The 21600-nt window shown below is 27.2% G+C and overlaps 1 protein-coding gene across 1 annotated transcript; it reads left to right on the plus strand.

The window, feature by feature from the left end:
* Window positions 1-1725: 1725 nt before the first annotated feature.
* On the plus strand, window positions 1726-18091 carry LOC114126686 (uncharacterized). Its single transcript, XM_027990689.2, has 4 exons — window positions 1726-2152; window positions 13037-13102; window positions 14248-14352; window positions 14424-18091. Exons 2-4 carry the CDS (start codon window positions 13037-13039, stop codon window positions 17376-17378), a joined length of 3126 nt encoding a protein of 1041 aa, XP_027846490.2. The 5' UTR covers window positions 1726-2152; the 3' UTR covers window positions 17379-18091.
* Window positions 18092-21600: the final 3509 nt, after the last annotated feature.

Genomic DNA, 21600 nt, shown 5'->3' on the forward strand with positions numbered 1-21600 from the left:
CTATTTTTATTATCTTACATTTGAGAATTTTTTTATTTTGACCCTCCTTAAAATGTTACCTATGGGCGCCCATGAGTATTACCTATGTAAATATTTATATAGGTGTATGTAATAACTGATGTAGGTACTAAATATATGAATTAATGAATTACTTTTAACAGTTTTAACTATTATTTGGAACCTTATATTAATTTGTCAAGCCTTAGCAATAAAAATTGAAATTTGAAAATGTAATACATTTTAATATCATTAAATAGGTATTTTGAAAGTTTTAGCAAAGTTAATAAATATTGAATTGTATCAAAATTTTAACTTTAAATGCTTAAAAAACATTTGTGCTTAGGTATTTTTAAATAGCAAAAAAAAAATAAATTATATAGAATCCTTATAGGTTTTTTTCAAGATTTTGATCGGGCAAATATTTTTTTATCAATATGTATAGAACAAAATCCAAATGAACCTCATAGAACTTTAAATATGATGACGGTGAATCAAGCTACGTCATCATTAAAAACTATTATAGGCAATTTGTTGAATCTGTCAAAGGCGTGGATACGTTTCGAAGCCGTAAACAAATCAAAAGATTTTGTCATTAAACAACCGAAAAAATAAAAATTAATAACAAATTATTTTCCTACCGTTAGTAGTAAATAATACATAATATTATGTACCTATTTATGTAATAAATTTTTTTATTTTTTATGTTTTTCTGGCATAGTGAAATTTGGTCTTTTATTTAAAACGCGGGAGTAAAAAGTAGTTTGTATGTTCGTGTTTTTACACTAAATTATAATGTAACACAATATAGGTAAATTGGGTTTACCTATTACACAACCGCATGATATACATGTGTTTCATTTCGAGAGCTTCAATATGAAAAATCAAAGTAGATTCCTACCACGACTTAAGATAGTCTTAACTTCTAAAGCCTAGTCTAATAGACTACATTCAATGTGTATTAAATGACGTTCGCTTTTCGCCCAAAAATATTATAGGCTTTTTCAAGTTCCATTTCTGACGATTAGGTGTAGGTAACTGTTGTAAATGGGTGACGGCTGATGACCGCAAAAACAACCATATTTTTCTATAAACGAGTATAATACTATTATAATAATATTAAATAGGTAATAATATAACGGCAATGGGTAATACGATTAATGGCATCCACAATTCTGATTTTCACCTAAAAAATGGGAGGTTTTCCGTTGTACGCAAAAAAAAAATATAAGTTAAGTAAGTACTTAAATATTTGGGTATTTGTTCAAACTTCATTAAGATTCAAATAGTAATCGGCATCGGTATAAAATATAGGTATCTATATAGTTTGAGTAGCAATTATACCCGAATAAATATTTTGCGGAACAATTTGTATTTTGTAGTGATAAATTAATGTTTGTTATAAGCATTATGGATAATTTTTTTAGATATATATTTTTTATCGTGTTTTGGGCTGAGGTACAATTCTGCGATCCGGCGTGACAGTTGGCCGAATGTTGTGGTGGTATTAGCTGTGGAACGGAAGGGGATACGCAAAAATTTCGGTTTACGCTTATAATAACAGACAACAGTACTGAGTGCGCCGAAAGAGTGCAAATCGGCTCGCGCATCCTCCCGCGTCTCTCTGCTATCGAAACCGGTTTCCCTACGGCAGAGTGACGTGTGGGGTTGCGCAGTAAAACCGATTTAGGTCGCCGCCGACTTTCGCTTTCTCAGCGCACTCAGTATAGTAGTATAGTACTATTATCAGTGTACGCTACTACGCTGGAAAGATGCTGTGCTAACGGCGTTTACAGTTGATATCTTTTTTTCGTGACTTTATGACGTGTCATATTTTCACTATTATAATTCACGAATTTTGAAGTTCACAATCCATAATTCGTCCCTGTATTAGTTGTACTGGTTATATTATACCTTTGTGTTTTTGAAATACATTCTTCTTTATGTATTTTTTAAAGTATAAAAAATAATTAAACATTTGACGTTCATAGACTCAAGGTATCGGGTTTACCTAATTATTTTATTTTAATCGTGTGATATTGAAGAAATGGTTACCTATATTTTTAAAATGTTTTATCAATATAAAATCGTATTATAGTGTAGAATAATTAAAATATCAGATCCGCTTGAGTGTAATTACAGTTGTAAAGCAAAGGTAAGAAAATACTCCAATAATTTATTATTTTTATTTTATTTTTTAATCTTCATTCTGAAGACAAAATTTTTTAATTATAACAGTAATTAGAAATATACCGAAATAATATTGTATCAAAAAATATATATATACAAACAACCCAAAAATCACAATAAAAGTGTTAATGTAGGATTCTAATAATTTTCTGCACATCTCATCATTCATTCATTCATTCGGATATTCCTGCTTAATTTGTAAAATAAAATAAATAAATTAAAGTTAAATAAATTAAATTCTGATGAGGTAAACTACAATATCAACATTCCACCAAAAAAAAATAATGTGTAACATAATAAACAAGTTCAACAAGTTCTTTTTTATGTTTAGAACCTAGGTATGGGCTATGATTGATACCTATACTCTTTACTTATTAGTTTAAATATATAAAATATGTCTATGCATAATACAAGGGCATCAATGTGATTTTAAACACATATGACAATTTTATTTTGAGTTTATACACCCACCCACCAACCCAGAGCCGGATTAAGGATCAGAGCCGCCCTGGAGCAATATATATTTAATAGGTATTTCTTATCAAAAAGTCCTTAAAATAATATATGTATTTATAATAATGATTATCTACACTATGCGCTAGTCCATCTTAATAATAATATTATTGACACATTATTTTACTATTTAGTGCCATAGCTTATAATTTTATATTTTAAAATATAATATTACTCGATTTAACATTGAAAAAAAAAGTGCACAGTATTTAATATTAATATTACAAAAGTTATATGCCGCCCCAACAAATTTGCCGCTCTGGAGCAAAAGCTCCTTTTGCACCTATGTTAATCCGGCTCTGCACCAACCAGATCCACTCACTAACAAAAATAATTATCTTCAAAATAATATTTAGCGGCGTTTCCTTAACTGAGCACAACAAAAACATTTGAGTGACCTCACTGAACATTTTTAATTTCTTAATATTTTAAATATTTAATAATATACTTACATATTGTACAAAATATTCTTAATAAGTCTTACATGTCAAGTAAATGTAAATAGATTATTACTTATTAACTTTTTTAATAATTAAAATAATTATAAAAATCTTAATATCTTAATATTAATCTAATATTAATATAATAGGTATTAATATAATATTTATAATATTAATATTTTATATTAATATAATATTTATTTATTTTATTTTATATTAATATCTAATATTAATCTAATATTTATTTTTATCTTAATCTTAATATCTTAATTATATTAAGATACAATTTAAATGAGTTTTTTTATTTATTTTACTTGTGGTACTTATAACAGGGTACTTTGGATGAATTTGGTAAAAAAGCTAAAGAATACATGGAATAGATTTAATTGTATTAAACGAAATATTGAAATATGCAAAAGATATTTTAATATTAAATTAAACAAAAAGAATAAATATTTAAAATAATATAAAACTAAATGTAAGTTTAATTAGTGCAAACAATATAGTATGATGAATTTACCTACTTAAGTAACAATAATAAATAAAAACTAATAACTTTTTCAGCAATTAAAAATTAAAAATTATATAAAACCATTTTATTGAAGAACAAAATTACAGTTTAAGTAGTTTAGTAAGAACTTTACTTTTAGTTGCAAATTTTTTGTAACACTTCATTTTTGTCAACTTCAATATCATTTTCATAGGACATTATTAAAACATTTTCTAATTGGTTTTGAAATGTATTAATTCTCAGTCTGGTTTTAAGTAATTTCAAAAGTGAAAATGACCTTTCTGTACTTATGCTACTTACTGGCCATGTTACAGTTATTTTCAACGCTATTTAAAGATTTGGAAAAACTGTATTTATGTTTGCTGCACCAAAAACTTTAAAAACCTGATTTACACTAGGTACTAGGATTTTGCATTTCCTATTTTCTTTTTATAGATAATAGTTCTTCATCATTTGACGATGTCAATTTCCCATCTTCATCAAATTGTACGTTTGAGAAATTCATGAGGCAATTCAATATTATTACCTATTCAATTGTTTGAAAATATTAACAAACTGTAAATATTCTGTTTTCAGATCTTCTTGTGAAATAATTGTTTAAATTGAACAAAATACATTAAAACCATCTATTGGAAACTTATTAACATTTTACATTACATTTATTTAATCAATTCTTTTCTTTGAAAATAATGAAATATCCCTCAAAATACCAATATATTCATCATTAAATTGACTTTCTAGAGTTGTATCTAATATAACATTAAATATTTCAACTTTCATTTTAAAAAACAGATTTACAATAAGATAATTTGAATACTATCCATTTTGATTGTGTTTTTAGGTATTCTAATGGGTCTCATTTATTTAAGTTCTTCAAATTCTTTATCAGATGTATTAATAAAAACTTTGGCATTATTTACAGTGTTTGAAATATACTATCACTCTTAATTTTTTTAAGATTATAGCATGCAGAGAAAATAAAGTCTGTTGCTGTCAAGAGATCAATATCTGATTCTTGAAATACTTTATTAAGTGAATTGACAATATCAAATACAATTTTAAAACAAATCGAAAAGACAAAAATATTTTAATCAAACCATTAGCTGTCGTTGTAGCTTTCACATCTGCTAAACCTTCTTTTTCAATTATTTCTTCTAAAATTTGAATTAATGCCTCAAACTTAAATATTATTGTTTTCAAAGCTACCGAATGGGACATCCACTTTGTTGTTGTGACAAGTTTCAGAGATTGAAGCTGTTTATTTGAATGTAATTTATAGTGTTTTGTCGAAAAATATAAACTTGTTTTTTACTTGACCATAAAAAGAATATAAACTTTCAAGATTACTTAACATATCTATAACATCTTTGCCTTTTGAAATTATAGATGTTACAACTAAGTTTAATTGTTGTACATGGTATCATATGAATAATACGTGACTATTTTCCAATTTAATATGAGATTGCAAACCTTTTATATTCACCCGATATATTTCCAACTTTGTCATATGACTAGCTCACTAATGCAGTTTTACATTGGAGTTAATTTTCTTTCATGACACTTTTAAAGATATTAAACAGAACCTTTTCTATTGTAATCGCAAATGATTTGAGGGCAAGCAGTCTTTCAAAAATATCCCCAGTACTATTAACATATCTTACTATAAAAGGAATTTGTTAGGTTCTAAAAACTTCAAAAATCAAATCAATAGAAATACTGAAAAATGATGCTTCAAATATTTCTTTATTAATAGTGCAGGTAATAGATTGACTAACACAATCAATCAACTGATTTTGTAGTTCCCAAGTAATGAAATTGCTTTTTTCCCTTTAAACTTGACTACAGATAGATGAGATGATAAAATAGGAGATTGTGATGCCATAAGAATAATTAATTGGCCAAGACATTCTTGAAAAAATATTTTTATCAGAACCAAAAAGAATATAAGGCAAACAAAAGGCTTTATTTAATTTCGGTGAGTAAGATAACCAATCTCTAATAACTTTTTTGTAGTTAGGTGGTACTCTGAATTCTGAAATACCACTGTTTATCAAAATGCCTCCTTTTAGTACTCCTCCTTAATTCGACCACAAATCAACTTAAACACATGGGACATAATACTTATTAATATCTTAAGTTGTAATTATAACCAAACTATAGATCAGTATATTTACTATATTTAACCATATATTGACAACAAAAATAATGATACAATTTAATCATCGACCATCGTTTTATACTTTTATATTATAATAATCATATAAATACTAAATACAGTAGTAGGTATCACTATTCACTCTACATACTACTATGCAGTGTGTATTAGACATTATAGTACAATATAGCAGATCATAATGACTAAGAGATGATTATATTTATTACTTTATAAATTATAACTGAATTACTTAATATGTATAATGTAAAATGTAAAACAGAGTCACTGTTTTTCTATAAACAATTTTTACTAAAAATTAATTTAAGATTAATTTTGTTAAAAAAATTTTAAAAAAATGTGGTCAAGTGAGTAACCCTCTGCTATAAAGGTCAATAAAATGGATGTATTAAACTTAAATCCAATGATAGGTATCATTGTATACAAAAAACGATTTTGAACGGCGATGATTTGTTAGCCTATAGGATATAATTTCCAGTGTTGTATGTTTTAATAGCCTGAATACACCAAAATTTAAGTTGTTTTTTAATTATTGTAAGCCAAACTTATGGAAAATCTTATATTAAATTTTCAACTCTTAGCTACTTATAAAAAAAAATTTTATGAATTATACCCACAAAATAATTTGCAAATATTCATGATTTTGACTAAATTTTGTCAATATATTAACTTCAAACGCTAATAAAATAAATTATCTATGTATTCTTATAATTTTTGAATCACTATAAGAAAAACTTATGAGGAATATTATTTTAAATTTTCAAGTATTTTGACTCAGCCAAAAAAAATTTATCGATATTTATAAAAAAAAAAACTTAACAAAAACGAATATTAAAAATACCTATAAAAAGCAGTAAAATAAGCGAAATATTTAAAAAATTAAATCATGTAAATAAAATGCTAATCTCAATAACTGATGAATTGTTCAAGTATCTACGACTTATACTTTGAAAAATAACAAATATTGAAAATCATTGTAAGGATAAATCGTTATCGTTACGCGATTTCGTAAAAATTTAAAATTCAAACGCTCATAACATTTTTCCTATTTAATGACTTTTAGTTTTCTCTAAAGCTATTTGAAGAAAAATTCATGGAAAACTTAGTGTTGCATTTTTTAACCTTAGATATAAATACAAACAATTTTATGAATTTTCAACTACAAAATTACTTGTAAATTTTCGCAATTTTGACATATATCGTAAAAATTTTAAATTGAACGCTTATAAAAAAAAAATTATGACTAACGATTTTTGATTTGTTTTTTAACTACAATAAGAACGACTTATAAGAAATCTTTTATTACATTTTCAAGTTTTGCTGGGCACCCAAAACTTCAAAAAAAAAAAAAAAACTCTGAAAAATTAAAAATTTCAGGTGTCTATAAATATGAATCTTCGTAGCTCAATAAAAGCTAAAATATTTTGAAATACTTTTGGTGAAAACTTCAAGTATTTACAGTGATAATTTTTTAATGTAAAATCGTTTCTATTCAATATAATACAGAAAGCAGAAAATTTTAAATTTTAACAGTTTTCAATTACATTAATTACAATTTTTTTTCTTTTTTACAAAATAGATTTTATCACAATATAATTCAATTATATATTTTTTTTCATTTAATGATGACAATTTTTACAAAAGTACAAGCATTACCATGATTGTTATATACATAATTTTTATCAATATTTTATAATTTATAAACTTTATTAAATTTACAAAAATAGAGAAAATTAATAAATAAATAATAATGTATAAGTTGGTGATTGTGTAGATTGTAAATTACAATTTTAAGTACGATAATCTAACTATTCTAACTCATTGATGACCTATTAACTGCAGTATAGTAATATATGTCATTGTTCGTTATACACACTATTTTATATAAACTTTATACGCACATTACATTATTCTATTTAGTACCTATTTACTACTGAGTACATTATTTTTTCGACTTCCATTCACTCGTTGATCAATATATATAATATTTACTAAAACTCATACTTTTTTTTTCGGTTGTTTTTTGCGCCGACGAAACTTCATTAATATTGCCTAACAATATTAAAAAATTAAGTAATTGTAAAATATTATCGTGATATTCTAACTATACCTCTATTATTTACAACATGATAAATAATATGTTAGAGTAAAATACCCAAATCCATATTGACCATATTATAATATTACCATATCTAAATATATAAACTGATTAAATTGCACATAATTATTAATTATAAAAATAACAATTTTAAAAGCTTCGATATCAGTGTCTTAGGATTTTTATATAATAATTAATAATATATATAATATGTATATAGTATATAATATAAATATATTATATATAAAATATACTATATACATTATACACACCTATATTTTGTATATTATTTGACAAAGTTTATAGTTTCGTATTCGTTATTTTACTATAATTATGGGTTTGTGTAATAGTTTTGCCCCTAAATTTTTCAAAAATCCTTGGTCCTATCTTACGTATTTAACAAATAACGAGTCTATATATGAAATTTAATCTACCTACATAGACGAGTAAAGTGCATTTGTATTGTTTATTACATATTTCATTTACAGTTTTATTATACGGTGTAGATACTTTGTCATGTATTATAATACAATATTAAATTCTACATGATAATTATTAAAAAAATCAGGAATAGTGTGTTATACGACATTAGTACATTACGACGACGCGACCGTAGAATCCGCTGACACAGTGATTTTATTGTGACACGAAGCGTCGCCGTCTAACCCACTACGGGAGATCAGGCAGTCATATTACGTTTGAACCGATACATTGTCATTAGCCGTAGCAATAATAAAATATAATTTTTATTAAAATTATTTTGCGTACGTTATTCTAATTGTTGTGTAAAATCATAACAACTTGATGAAATTATTTTTACAATATTACACCTATATCAGTATTATCAAATCTATTATTACAATAAAATACGTTATACCATACTATCATTGCTGAATATACACTACGGTTGCTGTAAATATAGTAGCTATAATTAAAATGACTTGAATCCACGAAGATTATATAATGAAACAAATTTAAATGACTAAAACACATGACAAATTATAACATTTTAGACTTGTAGGTTGTAGGTTGTAGGAACATATATTTGTATTTTTTTTATCTTAACTTTCTTAAGCCGGCACTTATCATTATTATTTTGTATTTATGAATTGTTATGGACCCCGTACTAATATTACAAATCAACACATCATGTAGTGTGTGTGTGTGTGACAACACGTTTTATATAAATTTATTAATACAAACCTGCGAGGACAGAATAAAGATTGTGGATTGTGGAATATCATATGATTATATAATCTAATAATGGACAAACATTTTTTAGATCAAGTAACTATACATAATATAATATAATATGTCTGATAATAGAAACAACAACAATTAATTAATATTAACCGTGATCAAAATAATAATCAAAACACGCTGAACTATTATCGTAAATCGTAATACCGAAAGAAATACTATAATATGAATTAAAATTTTAGAAACCATAAGTTTTATTGTTAGGCGTTGTTTTACGTGCAAACGCGAAGGTCATTTTGCATCCCAATGCAGAATGAACACTAGACTATCTAACCAAAATCATTTTACCCGACCGCCGAATAATATTAAAATTATCAATAATTTACGAGACACCTAACCTTGTAACCGGATGGGACATACGATCGTCGACCGTCGTATATTATAAAAAATAAAATCATGAAAGCCGCAATAATAATAATATTAACTCGGTTTACGGACATGCATCACACAAAGCACGTGCGATAAATTAATAAGAGATACTACACTATAGAAAATAAAATAATGAAATAAGTAGGTTTAACTAATTTTATATGTACGTAATAAATAATAATCAAGCGCTGATCAGCTCTGACGGTGATAAGCGTACACAAAAAAATATTTGGGGGGGTTTGGTTGTACATTTTCGTACTTATGTAATCTCAACTAAACTAATAAATAATAAAGCTTATTTCCTGAAATTTCGGAGGTGGTTTAAACCCTTAGACCCCCCCTGTATACGCGCCTGGTAATAATTAAATAAAAATTATTAGGATTACAATGACATGCTACAGGCGGGTGGCGGCGTTGACATAAACAAAGCTATATCGTATTTCAATTTGAAACTTTTAGACATAACTGCAACATTTTACAAATTAATTGGTATATTCATTTAGGTTAGGTTATCATGAGAAAAATGAGAGAATGTTTATAAACCTAATGGAAACACGTAGTTTGATTTGCAAAATAGAGCATAATATAACACATGTCCCATAGTCATGATTTAAGAACCGAGCATGTTTAATAATGCTAGTAGTAATAAAAAAATGTATATTGTTTAATTGTATATTAGAAATTCTAAAACTAAATCCTAACTTAACCTAAGGGAGACCGAGACTAAAGCTCGTCAGACGATTAGGGACATTTAAAGTCAGGTCGTAACACCGCTCAAACCTCGTAATTAATTGTAAGTTGAGGACATCGCACAGCATATTGTATTATCTCCATCTCATACACGATATGACATAATAAATTTTCGTTTATCAGTTTCAAAAATGTTCTTTTAGTTTTAATATTAGAGTGAACTGATCTATTATTATACTTTTGGGTAAGAATATTATATTATTATCTGTATTCTTTCGTTGGTTTTTTACAATATTTTAATTTTTAAGTGAGTTATAAGTATGAAAAATATTAAATATTTGAAAATTCTCATAACTCACTTCAAAATTAAAACATTTTAAAAAACCAACGAGAGAACAGTAGAACACGGATAATATTCTTATCAAACAGTTTAATAATAGGTCAGTCATTTCTAGTATCAAAACTAAAAGCACACAATTGAAACTGGGGAACGAAAATGTACTAAGTCATACTTGTGTAAGATGGAAACAACACATGCGAGTGCGACGTCCTTTTAAATAATGTATTTTGTGTATAGTTCACTATTACAATTTACAATAAACGTTTATAATAGGTACACTAAAAATCACAACGTATTTGTCCTCTCGTTGATGAATATATCGACCGGGCCGGACTGGTTAGGTTAGGTTTTGGAATAAAGTAATTTGATATTGTAACAAAATCTAACACGATTTGTTTTCTCGGTTAATAATTTGTCAACTTTTATTTTACACTAGGAATCATGAATACGCTTTATAAAAAAAATACTTACATTTATAATACGCCAGTGGTGTATTTGATGGGGGGGGGGATAATAGGGGCATTTGCCCCCCTGAGACTTTTCTTTTACTATTTTACGTAAGCCCTTTAAAAGTCTATTATTATGCGTATTGCGTATTATGACTAGGACTAGATTACATTGGACAGTTTACTAAGATTATTTATTATATAACAAAGTTATGTTATGCGTTATAATATGACCACATATCACTTATAATTTTATTATTTTGTTATTCTTTGCGTTTGCTTTACTTTTTCAACTTAGATTAAAAACTTGGTTACGGTCGAATATGGGGCAAGATTGCTTGATTGGATTGCCGATTGGTTTTGCTAAATACCTATACATAGGCACAGGGACATTCAAGTAGATGAGGTTATTGATATGTAAAGCACGTAAAATGTCCGAAAATATTTTGTCCGAACAGTATTTTAGCCGAAAAATATATTATAAGAAAATATACAAAAATCACAAAAAAAGTAATCAACAATACAAAAATCTCTCACTGTTACAGTACAAGAAAATTTGAATGCAATGGTGTATTAGTTGATAGACACTGGTTCAAATTTGTATAGTTCTACATTTATAAACCTCAAAATAATATTATAATATAAAATGATAAATAGTCAATAGTCTTAGTACAAAAATAACTATATTATAAGGTCAATATTTCATTTTTATTGTGGCAGCAAACGAGGGGCTATATATTATGCTATATTATTCTATATTATAATATTATTTTTAGGTTTATAAGTTTATAACTGTATACAAGTTTGAACCAGTGTGGCAGTGTCTATCAACTAATACAGCATTGCGTTCAAATTTTCTTGTATTGTAATATTGAGAGATTTTTTTATTTTGCCCCCCCCCCCCTAAAAAATTATCCTAAATACGCCACTGTTAAATACTATTTCACGGTATACATATATTTCAAAATATTAAAATAAAATTAAAATGGAATGGATACAAATATGAAATAGATATTATAGGATTTTGAAACACGTACACATATTAATGTCATCATTAATCAAATTACCGTCTGTCTTGTTGAGTATTTGGGTAAGGTAAATGTCTTATATCTCTACAGCTGGTTGACACATTCTTACGTAAGTTATATTATAATAATTACGAGTTTAGGGTAGAGGAGGTCGTATATCGAACGTACACTATTGCTACCCTTTTACGTAGCTCAGGGTCCAGGGAGCGTTGGTAACTTAAGACAATATAGACTATTACTGGTTGGTTTCGAGTTTTTGACTTTCTTATAAATAGTGTAAATAACAGTAGGTTCGAGCACTATTGTATCGTTCTGGATTGTTGGCTGGTGTGTACTGAACTGATGATGGACTTAACGTCGGTTTCGAGTAATATCTTTTCATTACACCAAATACTGATTGAGATTGATTATTAGCTAGTAACTACGTATATAATATGTTGCACATTATCAGTACGATTGGGGCTTATAAATGTATGGCTTGAGTTGTTTCTTGTATGTTGCCTGGTGTTTTGATATGTCGTTATGAACATCTTGTTATGTTGTTAATTGGTAATAAATAGATAATGAGGTAAATTGTTAGTAATTAACGGTATTTTATACGGGAACGCGTCAGCACTCCCTCTTGTGTCAACCAGTTGGTGCTTCCGAGCCGACAACCCACAAATGGCTTGCTCTGGCACCGCTAGATTATGTGTTAGTGTCATCTGTGACGCTGTTTCGTTACAATATTATGTCAGGAATGATTTAAATAATATGATACTAATTACAATTTTTTATCATAGTATATTATAATATATATATTTACCTTGTATTAATGTATTATTAAAAAAAAAAAATACAATATAAATATATAATAAAAGTTTAACTTGTATTGAATTTTTTTTTATGTAACACACTAACACCAGTTTCTAAAATTGTATATTAATATAATATTATAATATATTGTTTATTAATTTATACATTTTAATTTTTGTTATGCAGATGAAGCCCAATTTCAGTAAATTCATTGATGATTTAAATTACGTGCTCCAGGATAAAGAAAACTTTGTAAGTAATACTAAGTTTAATACGTATGAACAGAGCCATGTAAAAAAATGATCATTTTTGATGGATTTTTTTTTTGTAGTACCTAGGACAAATATTTAAATTAAAAAAGTTCATTTTCTGATGTACGGTGTTCGACATATTGAATGATACTGCCAAAATAATCATAGTTTGAGAGAACGCTATACTCCCTTGGCATATGTTGTCTCTGATTGAACATGCTTATAACACAAAAATGTACTTATAATGTACTACAGGCATGTCAAACATGCGGCCCTTAGCTCATTTTTTTACGGTCCACGGCTGCCAATATTAATAGGCAAAAAAAAATTAAAATAAAATAAAATATAAGCTATAATAACCTAACATTTATAAAATATCGAGGTTTAAAATAATTTAAATTTAAAAAACAAATTCAATAAAGTGATTTTTACAAATTTGTGCCAGTACGATAAACAGAAACTCGTAAATTCGCATGTAAAATTATTTTTATGTTTAGTAGTACGAATACCTATTTATCAATGTGAGATTGTAAACACCTATTTTCATTAATGATCAGTAATTAATCACCCGCTAGATCTAGATTAACTGATTCTCATCTAAATTCAGTATTAAAAGTGACTTTGTTCCAATAATATTTCTCTCGAAATTGAAAAGTTGGTGGGAGAAAAGATGTCAAATATAGGTCAAAAAAAAATTATTATTTTTTTTTTTGTAATTTAAATAACACTTATCTTTTAAATAAATAAAATGGGGTTTTTAAATGTTTGTGTACATTTTTTTGCAGGTAGTTATATTTTTTCATACTTTTTGTTCTCTTTTTATACCTGCTGTTTTCGTAAATATAAGGAATAAAATAGAAAAATTTTGTGTAAATTTTTTTTTCGTTAAATTTTTATGAGCGATCCTCGTTTGTAGTAAGCTATCCAATATATTTTGCCTACTTGATACTTTGAATTAGACATAGTTGAAGATGTAGGTACCATATGAATGCTTCATAATATATAGCTTAATTGAGATAAAATTAGAGCAAATTTAGAAATAATTGAATTTGTATGTGAGAATATAAACTAGTCCCAAGCAGTTTTTTCATTGAAGCGTTCTCTGAATAACATTAATCTTTAACTAATATACTTGACATTTTTTAGGGACTCTCTAAAAAAAATGAAAAATCGAGCGACAAATGTGACAAAAAGAAAAAAGATGACGAAGTTATTGGCGTAACAGAATCAGTTAGCAGCCAGGATAATTTGGTAGATACCATACATTTTTTTCTATTTTCTATATCTAATATAACAAAATTGTTTTTTTATTATGTTAATAGATGCTGCATTGTACCGATAAACCACCAGTTTCAAAACGAAAATTGTCATTGAGAATCACAGAAAAAGAAAAATATTTGTCAACTGACAACGATATTGAACTTATACCAAAAGAGAAGAAACTGATTCGGTTGACATCGCCTTCGGTTTTAACATCGCATAATAAATCAATAAACAACAAGTGCATATCAAATAATAATAATAGTTCCATTAGTTGTCGTGAAAAAAAACTCAAATTTGATCTTTCTAATAATGTGATTGATAATATAGATGATAGAAATAGCCTTAGTTTTAATAACGATAACTGTAGCGATGAGATATTTGAAGAACTTGAAAAAGAACTAATGGAATTAGGCAGACTTCCAACTCGCGAGAAAAGCGTTAATCTTAATGACGATATTTCAAAAAATTGCAAATATTTTATTAAGAATTTTGAAAAATGCCAATCAACGGCTATTATAGACACTAAACATATGCCGGAAGATTTAGATTTATTGAACTATATTAAACATTTGAAAAGCAAATTTAAATCATTATATAAGCCAAAACGGACGCGGTTTTATAAAAAATTAGTTAAAACACCAAAACATTTTGAAGTTTTTAATCTTAAAGAAGGGTATATCAACATTACTGCTGATAAGGGTATGGTGAATTTATATGACGCTTTAAAATCATTCGAGAAAAAACACCAATACACCATCAAATTTGTAAAATCCAATTTGGGCGATGCACTTAAACGTTACACCGCTAATCGTGATGTATGTTGGGATGTGGTTCATTTAGAATCAAATACCGAAGAAGATTTGTTGAAATATAGATTATGTTATGGTGCTATTCCGGATAAATATATTTTGGAATTGGAAATTATCGTTTGCCGTCTTTTATTGAGTAATTTACATGACGAGAACAAAACATCAACCGACAATGTAAAACAATTAGTAAACAGGGATTACGATTTACTAGAAGGTGAATTAGAATTACTGGTTTTCAATTATTGGCAAAAATCTACGCGTGATATGTTCGAGTATAAAGAAGATGTAAATCGTAAAAAGACAAAAATGGTATTTTATTATATGTATAAACAATTAGAAACCAATATTTTACTCAACGATTTTGGTAAAAATGAAAATCGAAAGCTCGAGTTTATAAATATATTGAAATTGTATAAATCATATGCTGCTTTTGAAAACCAAAAAATATTGACTGCGGCGAGTTTGGCTTATGTAAAAAATTCGGCAAGTAAATTAGTTCCATTTTTAGGTGAACAATACGAATTGTGGTCAGTTTTTTTTATGAAATTAAAAATGCACAGCACGGCATTTGAGTTCACTATAAAAGCTTTGTTAGAAGATCGAGACAATACATTTCAATATCTTTTTACGCGGGTGTCGGAAATCAATCAATTTAATATCTCTGAATCTGCAAAGAGCTTATGGTATTATGGTTTAGAGCAGAAGGTGAACCCTCTTGTTAAAGTTGAAGATACCGTTATTACCAAAACCGATGTTGTGAATTGTTTAGGCTACTATTTCTCAAAACCAAAACATGTGCCTCGAGCCCTGTGTGTAAAACTTGATAATTATTACTTTCTGTACATACATCTTTTTACAACATTTATTATAAATAACAACCTATACAAATATCAAAAAAAATTGACAGTTGATAATTGCAAACAATTTTTCATATTAAACGACCGAAGGTATCACAATTTTTATTGGGAAAATTTCATTCCTACTTTTGAAACTAAACGCATGGTTATTGCAATGAAAACTCTGCTCAACAATCAGCTGAATGCCCGTCTCGATGGCGATATCCCGTGGAAAATGACGATGGATGCAGAAGTTATATATATGTTTTTCGAATTGGTCCATCTACATTTAAATTATACGCTGACACCCGCGATGCTGCGGGAAGGTCCTGCTCTCACTGACGTGCAGTGGGCAAGTATTTTTATATCAGATATAGATAAAATGGAAATGTTTTATCTTAACGGGTTGCGATGGGACGACAAACCATGGATGTTGGGCGGTTCGCCAGATGATTTAGATTATGATCCGGAAACCGAAGATTTTGATGATGATCCATTAAAACAATTGTGTAGTGATAAGCTTTCGTCTGGTGATGCAACCGACGACGAAGCGAGTGGATATGAATACAGTTCCATGTCCGAAACATCGACAGACGAAGAGACCGATTTCAATTCAGACGATAGTGAAGTTGAAGTTTCCTTAACTAATGATAATATGATAATGGAAAAAAAAATGAAATGTCTGTTAGCCGAAAAACAACAGCTAAGCCATTATAAAATATTTCCAAAAAAAATTCACAGTAGTATTGAAAAAGTAAGTTATCTTCGTAAACCAACTCAAATTAAATCAAAAGTAACCGTCAAGAAGAATAAAAAGTTAAATCTCCTCCAAGTCAAAAACCCGCCGTTGATAGAATTAAAAGGTGTACAGACATTAAAAATGGAACGTTGCATGATCGCGGATGGTGTATTGGACGTGTACGAGTTGAAAAATAACGAAACGTACGTGACTACTTCGGAAGGATTCAAAACATTTGGCTTGCTTTCTAAAAATAGAATAAAAACTGGTAGTCGGTCTTCGAAAGGTTGTACCCTGTGTCCAAACAGTAAAATAGCGTCATATAATATGTCGGTTTCAGAAAATGTAGCCATTAAGTGTTGTTTAATGTGTATCAAAGATGTGGCGAATCACATTAATTCAACAAAAAGCACTTTCGAAAAATTACAAAATGTACTGATAAACCGCATACATTTTAGATTTAAATCACCAATATTATTTGATAAACATCGTAAAATATTAAAAAAAATTCCTCCATTATTGTCGTCTAAAGATTTGTACTACTCTACGTTCAACATTTTTGATCCTAAATACGGTAAACGTTTATCTAGTATTGACGTCTACAAACATTATTCTACACTTGAAAGTTGAAAAGTGTCTACTAGCTGTTAACTATTTTTATTTTTAATAAGGTATATTAAAAAGGTAACTATTTAATTACTTAATTATCTTGTGTTTTATATTATTAAAAATTAAAATGTTTTGTAAATAATACATGTGTAATGTGTATTATGTTTTATAATTGTAAGTTTATACAATATTATTTTTAAAAAATTGTTGAACCATTAAAATACCATAAGTGATAATTGAATAAAATAAACTCATCAACATCCAAAAAACTAATACAATTTTCATCATTTTATATTTATTATTTACTCAATATACACTTAATAAATAAAAAACTTACTCATTTTTGTACTACCATTTTATTGATTGTGTGTTTGTTGTAGACTTAATGTAAAATAATAGATAGTTAATAATTTTAAATTTAATATTTTGTGTTTTATTTTTTTAAGTTGTGTCTAAAGAATATATGTTTTGTAGAAATATAAAATCAATGACTGTTCTAACTTCTAAGTAAGCATTATCAGAAAAAACCTGATAAATGTGTTTTTGGGGAATTTTTACATGATAAAATGACAAATATTAATGAATACATGATGTTTTGAAATATTGACTTTTCTATGATAAATTCAGTAATTTATTTTTATTGATTAGATACCTATATGTTGTACAATTAGTATTTTTGTGTAATAATATATTATAAATATACTGGTGTATATTTTTTCAATTTTATTACAAAATTTGTTGTGTTTGCTTATTAACCCTAACCCTTTACTATTTATGAATCTCTAATGTTTTAGTTAAAAATATATTTAAATTTTATTACCAAAATCTATAATTTTTAGTACCTACTCGTCTTACTCATAAAGAAACTTCACATTATCATTATCATAAATGATGCAGTAATAATAGCTTATACATGCAGTTAGATAATTATAATAATATTTGTACAAAGAACATAAATAAATAACACAAAATTGATGTATTATTATAGCTTACCAAGAATGTGACTTGCATATTAAATTGATAAAAATGATTTCCTATTTCTGAAACAGTTTTTCAAACTTCATTTAATAGAACATTTAGTACAATTTCCATCTTATAAGTTCTAAAACCTAATTTAATTTATTTTTATTTGGACATTAAAATACTTTTATTATACTCATTACTCATACATATCATTATATCAATTAAAATGCATATTTATTTTAACTTACAAACATAATAACACAGAATTTAGATAACTCACAAGTTTATTTATTTATTTTTTTTATGAAAACCTAGTTCTTGCTCTTTATTTTTTCTAAAAAAAGTGATTGTGACAATGAGTAAACGTCTTCAAAATCTTGATATTTTAACAGCTGATTGTTGTATGAATGATTTCTCTAACTTTTCTATTAAATAACTTTAAAAATGGTGAACAACTTGATAATTTCATAAAATGAGTTGCATTTAATTTTATATAACATTAAGGAAGTCAAAGTGAACCTTTGGGTAACCAACTTATTAGTTAGTACATCTATGCATGAGTATGTATAGCTGTTTAATGATGAATACCTACTATTGAAGAAAGAAGATCCAATGACTGGTTGGGAGTAACCGAATTGGTTCCCGTTTGTGTACAGGTATTTTTTAATTTTTAATAATTGGTACAAAATATAAATTAAATAGTATAAAAATATATAAATGTACCTTCACGGCTGTACTCTATAGTATAATAAGTATATACAATAAGATGGCAATATATTTAATATTTATGTATTGGAAATTTAGCAAATTATCGGTGATACCCAGATCAATTAATAAAGATTGAGATATAATGTAATATATGTACATAATGTATATAATTTACTTTTATCGCTATCAATAGGGTACCTTTATCTTCTATATTCTATGTACGAATGACAATAATGCTAGTGAGCAGTGAATACTGTACAGTCTTGAATAGTGTAAGTCTCGAATAACACATCATATAAATTTGTTATTTATATTTCGTATTTTAATTTTTAAATTTAATTTTCGGTAATTATAGAGTTTATGTTTAGTGAAAAGAGAACTAAGTTGTTGATTATTGACACTTACAAGTTTGGATTTCAAAAGAACCTAGCAGATAACATACAGAGGTGGATATGTATACAAAACGAAAATGCAAAGCATACGTTAAATTGAACGAAGATTGTTTATGTAAAGAAATATTAACACATAACCACAAAAGAGAAGGCAATGGTACACTTATGCGACAACAATTAATAAATTCACTAAAAAAAAAATGTGACGAACTTATTACAGAGCAACTATCTAAAATTATACGCAACGAATAGCTTCAAACAAACAAGACTACAAGATTCATAGTGAGTTACTACTTCAAAATGATATTAACAGAGTCCGTAAAAATTTGAATGCTGCTAAATTAAGAACAATTCCCAAGTTACCTTCTAATTCTGAAGAACTGCATAAAAGTGTCAGTGAATATTTGTTAATAACTAATCTCGGAGAAAACTTTATTAATAATGACAACGATTCTGTCGACAATATAATTAAATTTACATGCACGCAGAACTTAAAACAACCCAAGAAAGCCACTACGTTATTTATCGATGGAACATTCAAAAGTTGTCCTAAGCAATTTTACCAATTTTCTATTTTTATCAAGGTACAAATAGCTATGGTTCTTGTCATATTCAGCCTACTCCCGAGCAATACTACGGAAAGTTACATACCTGAATTAAATAAGGTCTCAAAATATCTAACAGTTGACATGGTTTTCGTTGATTTTGAAACAGCTATCCATAATGCCATAACTTCACAGCTACAGCAAGTCACAGTTAAAGATTACAGATTCCATTTATGTCAGTCTAGGTGCAGAAAAATTCAACAATTTAGTCTCCAATAAATTTATAGATAATACTTCAGAAATCGGCAACTTCTGAAACTATTTTTTGGACTGCCCTTATTATCACCTGAAGACGTTGAAGACTGTTTTTATAATGATTTGATGGCCATAAAATCTTGCTGACCAAAATTGGATCAATCAGTTCTTTGACTACGTTCATAATACTTACATAATGTCAGACAGTATCTTTCCACCGAAAATTTGGGCTAGATTTGAAAAAAATATCGATAGGACTACAAATTGTTGCAAATCGTTCCATTCAAAGCTGAATAAAGAATTTACAAGTGTCTATCCTAATATATTTTATTTTATGGAGATTTTAAACAGCATTCAGAAATTAAATTATATTAAATTTCGAAGTAATAATACTAGGAAACTAACTAGCAAACAAGAAAAAATTAACAAATACTTGGAAAATAGCATGACTGAGTATATTAATGAGAAGCTTACGCGAATTGAATATTTAAATAAAGTTTGCTTCAAATTTGCAAATCAACGATTTTAAATAATTGTTCCTTTTTATTGTATTTTATTATTTGTATTTTGACTATAATTGCCTTCCGAATCAACGATTAAAAATTTTATATATTATATCATTTTTTTTTTTTTTTATAACACACATTAACATACATTTTTAGCTTAGCCTACTTTTAAATTGACAGTCCTAAGCCTGTAAAATTGAAAAGGAAAATGTATGTACCTAATTAAACGGGAATCAATATTCGGCTCAACTTAATAAAATACCTTTTTTAAACGGGAACCAATTCGGCACGAGGGGTTGGAACTCGGGAACCAATTCAGTACCAGCCGACTGGACACATACTATACTTTTTTATTTTTTTAGATTTAGTACATTGCAGCTCATCCATTTAGCCAGCCAATTAGTAATAGATATATAATATGGTACTGTGTCTTTCATTTAACATATTTGTGATTGTTTTTTCATTTAAATAACGTATTGTAGTAAAACTGTAAGAGTATCGTCATTTTTTTTCAGAAGCATGTTTTCAAAATTTAAGAAACTAGAGCATTACCAGAAAGAAAAATGGATGGTTCGTGGTACTCATGGCCACCTAAATCAAAAATATAAAACAACTATATACTTTTTTCTTTTACTAATAACATTGCAACTATATCTTCCAATTATTAAGAAAAAATTCAAAGTATTTTAAAGGTTATACCATAAGTATCTATATATATATAATATATATATATATATATATATTTATATGATGTATCCTTTCACCAATACTTTTCAATCTATATTCAGAAGAAATTATATCAGAAGCATTGGAAGATACGGAAGAAGGTATTGTCATAAATGGAAAGGTTACATTATAACCTAGGTTGGCAGCC

The sequence above is a fragment of the Aphis gossypii genome, chromosome 2 (genome assembly GCF_020184175.1).
Source record: "Aphis gossypii isolate Hap1 chromosome 2, ASM2018417v2, whole genome shotgun sequence".
In the NCBI taxonomy this organism is placed as follows: domain Eukaryota; kingdom Metazoa; phylum Arthropoda; class Insecta; order Hemiptera; family Aphididae; genus Aphis; species Aphis gossypii.

What these genes read in the sequence shown, in the direction of transcription:
- LOC114126686 (XM_027990689.2), top strand. Translation starts at nt 13,037, where the DNA reads ATGAAGCCCAATTTCAGTAAATTCATTGATGATTTAAATTACGTGCTC. An exon ending in TCCAGGATAAAGAAAACTTT is followed by an intron (nt 13,103 to 14,247) that starts GTAAGTAATACT and finishes GACATTTTTTAG; the next exon opens with GGACTCTCTAAAAAAAATGA. An exon ending in TTAGCAGCCAGGATAATTTG is followed by an intron (nt 14,353 to 14,423) that starts GTAGATACCATA and finishes TTATGTTAATAG; the next exon opens with ATGCTGCATTGTACCGATAA.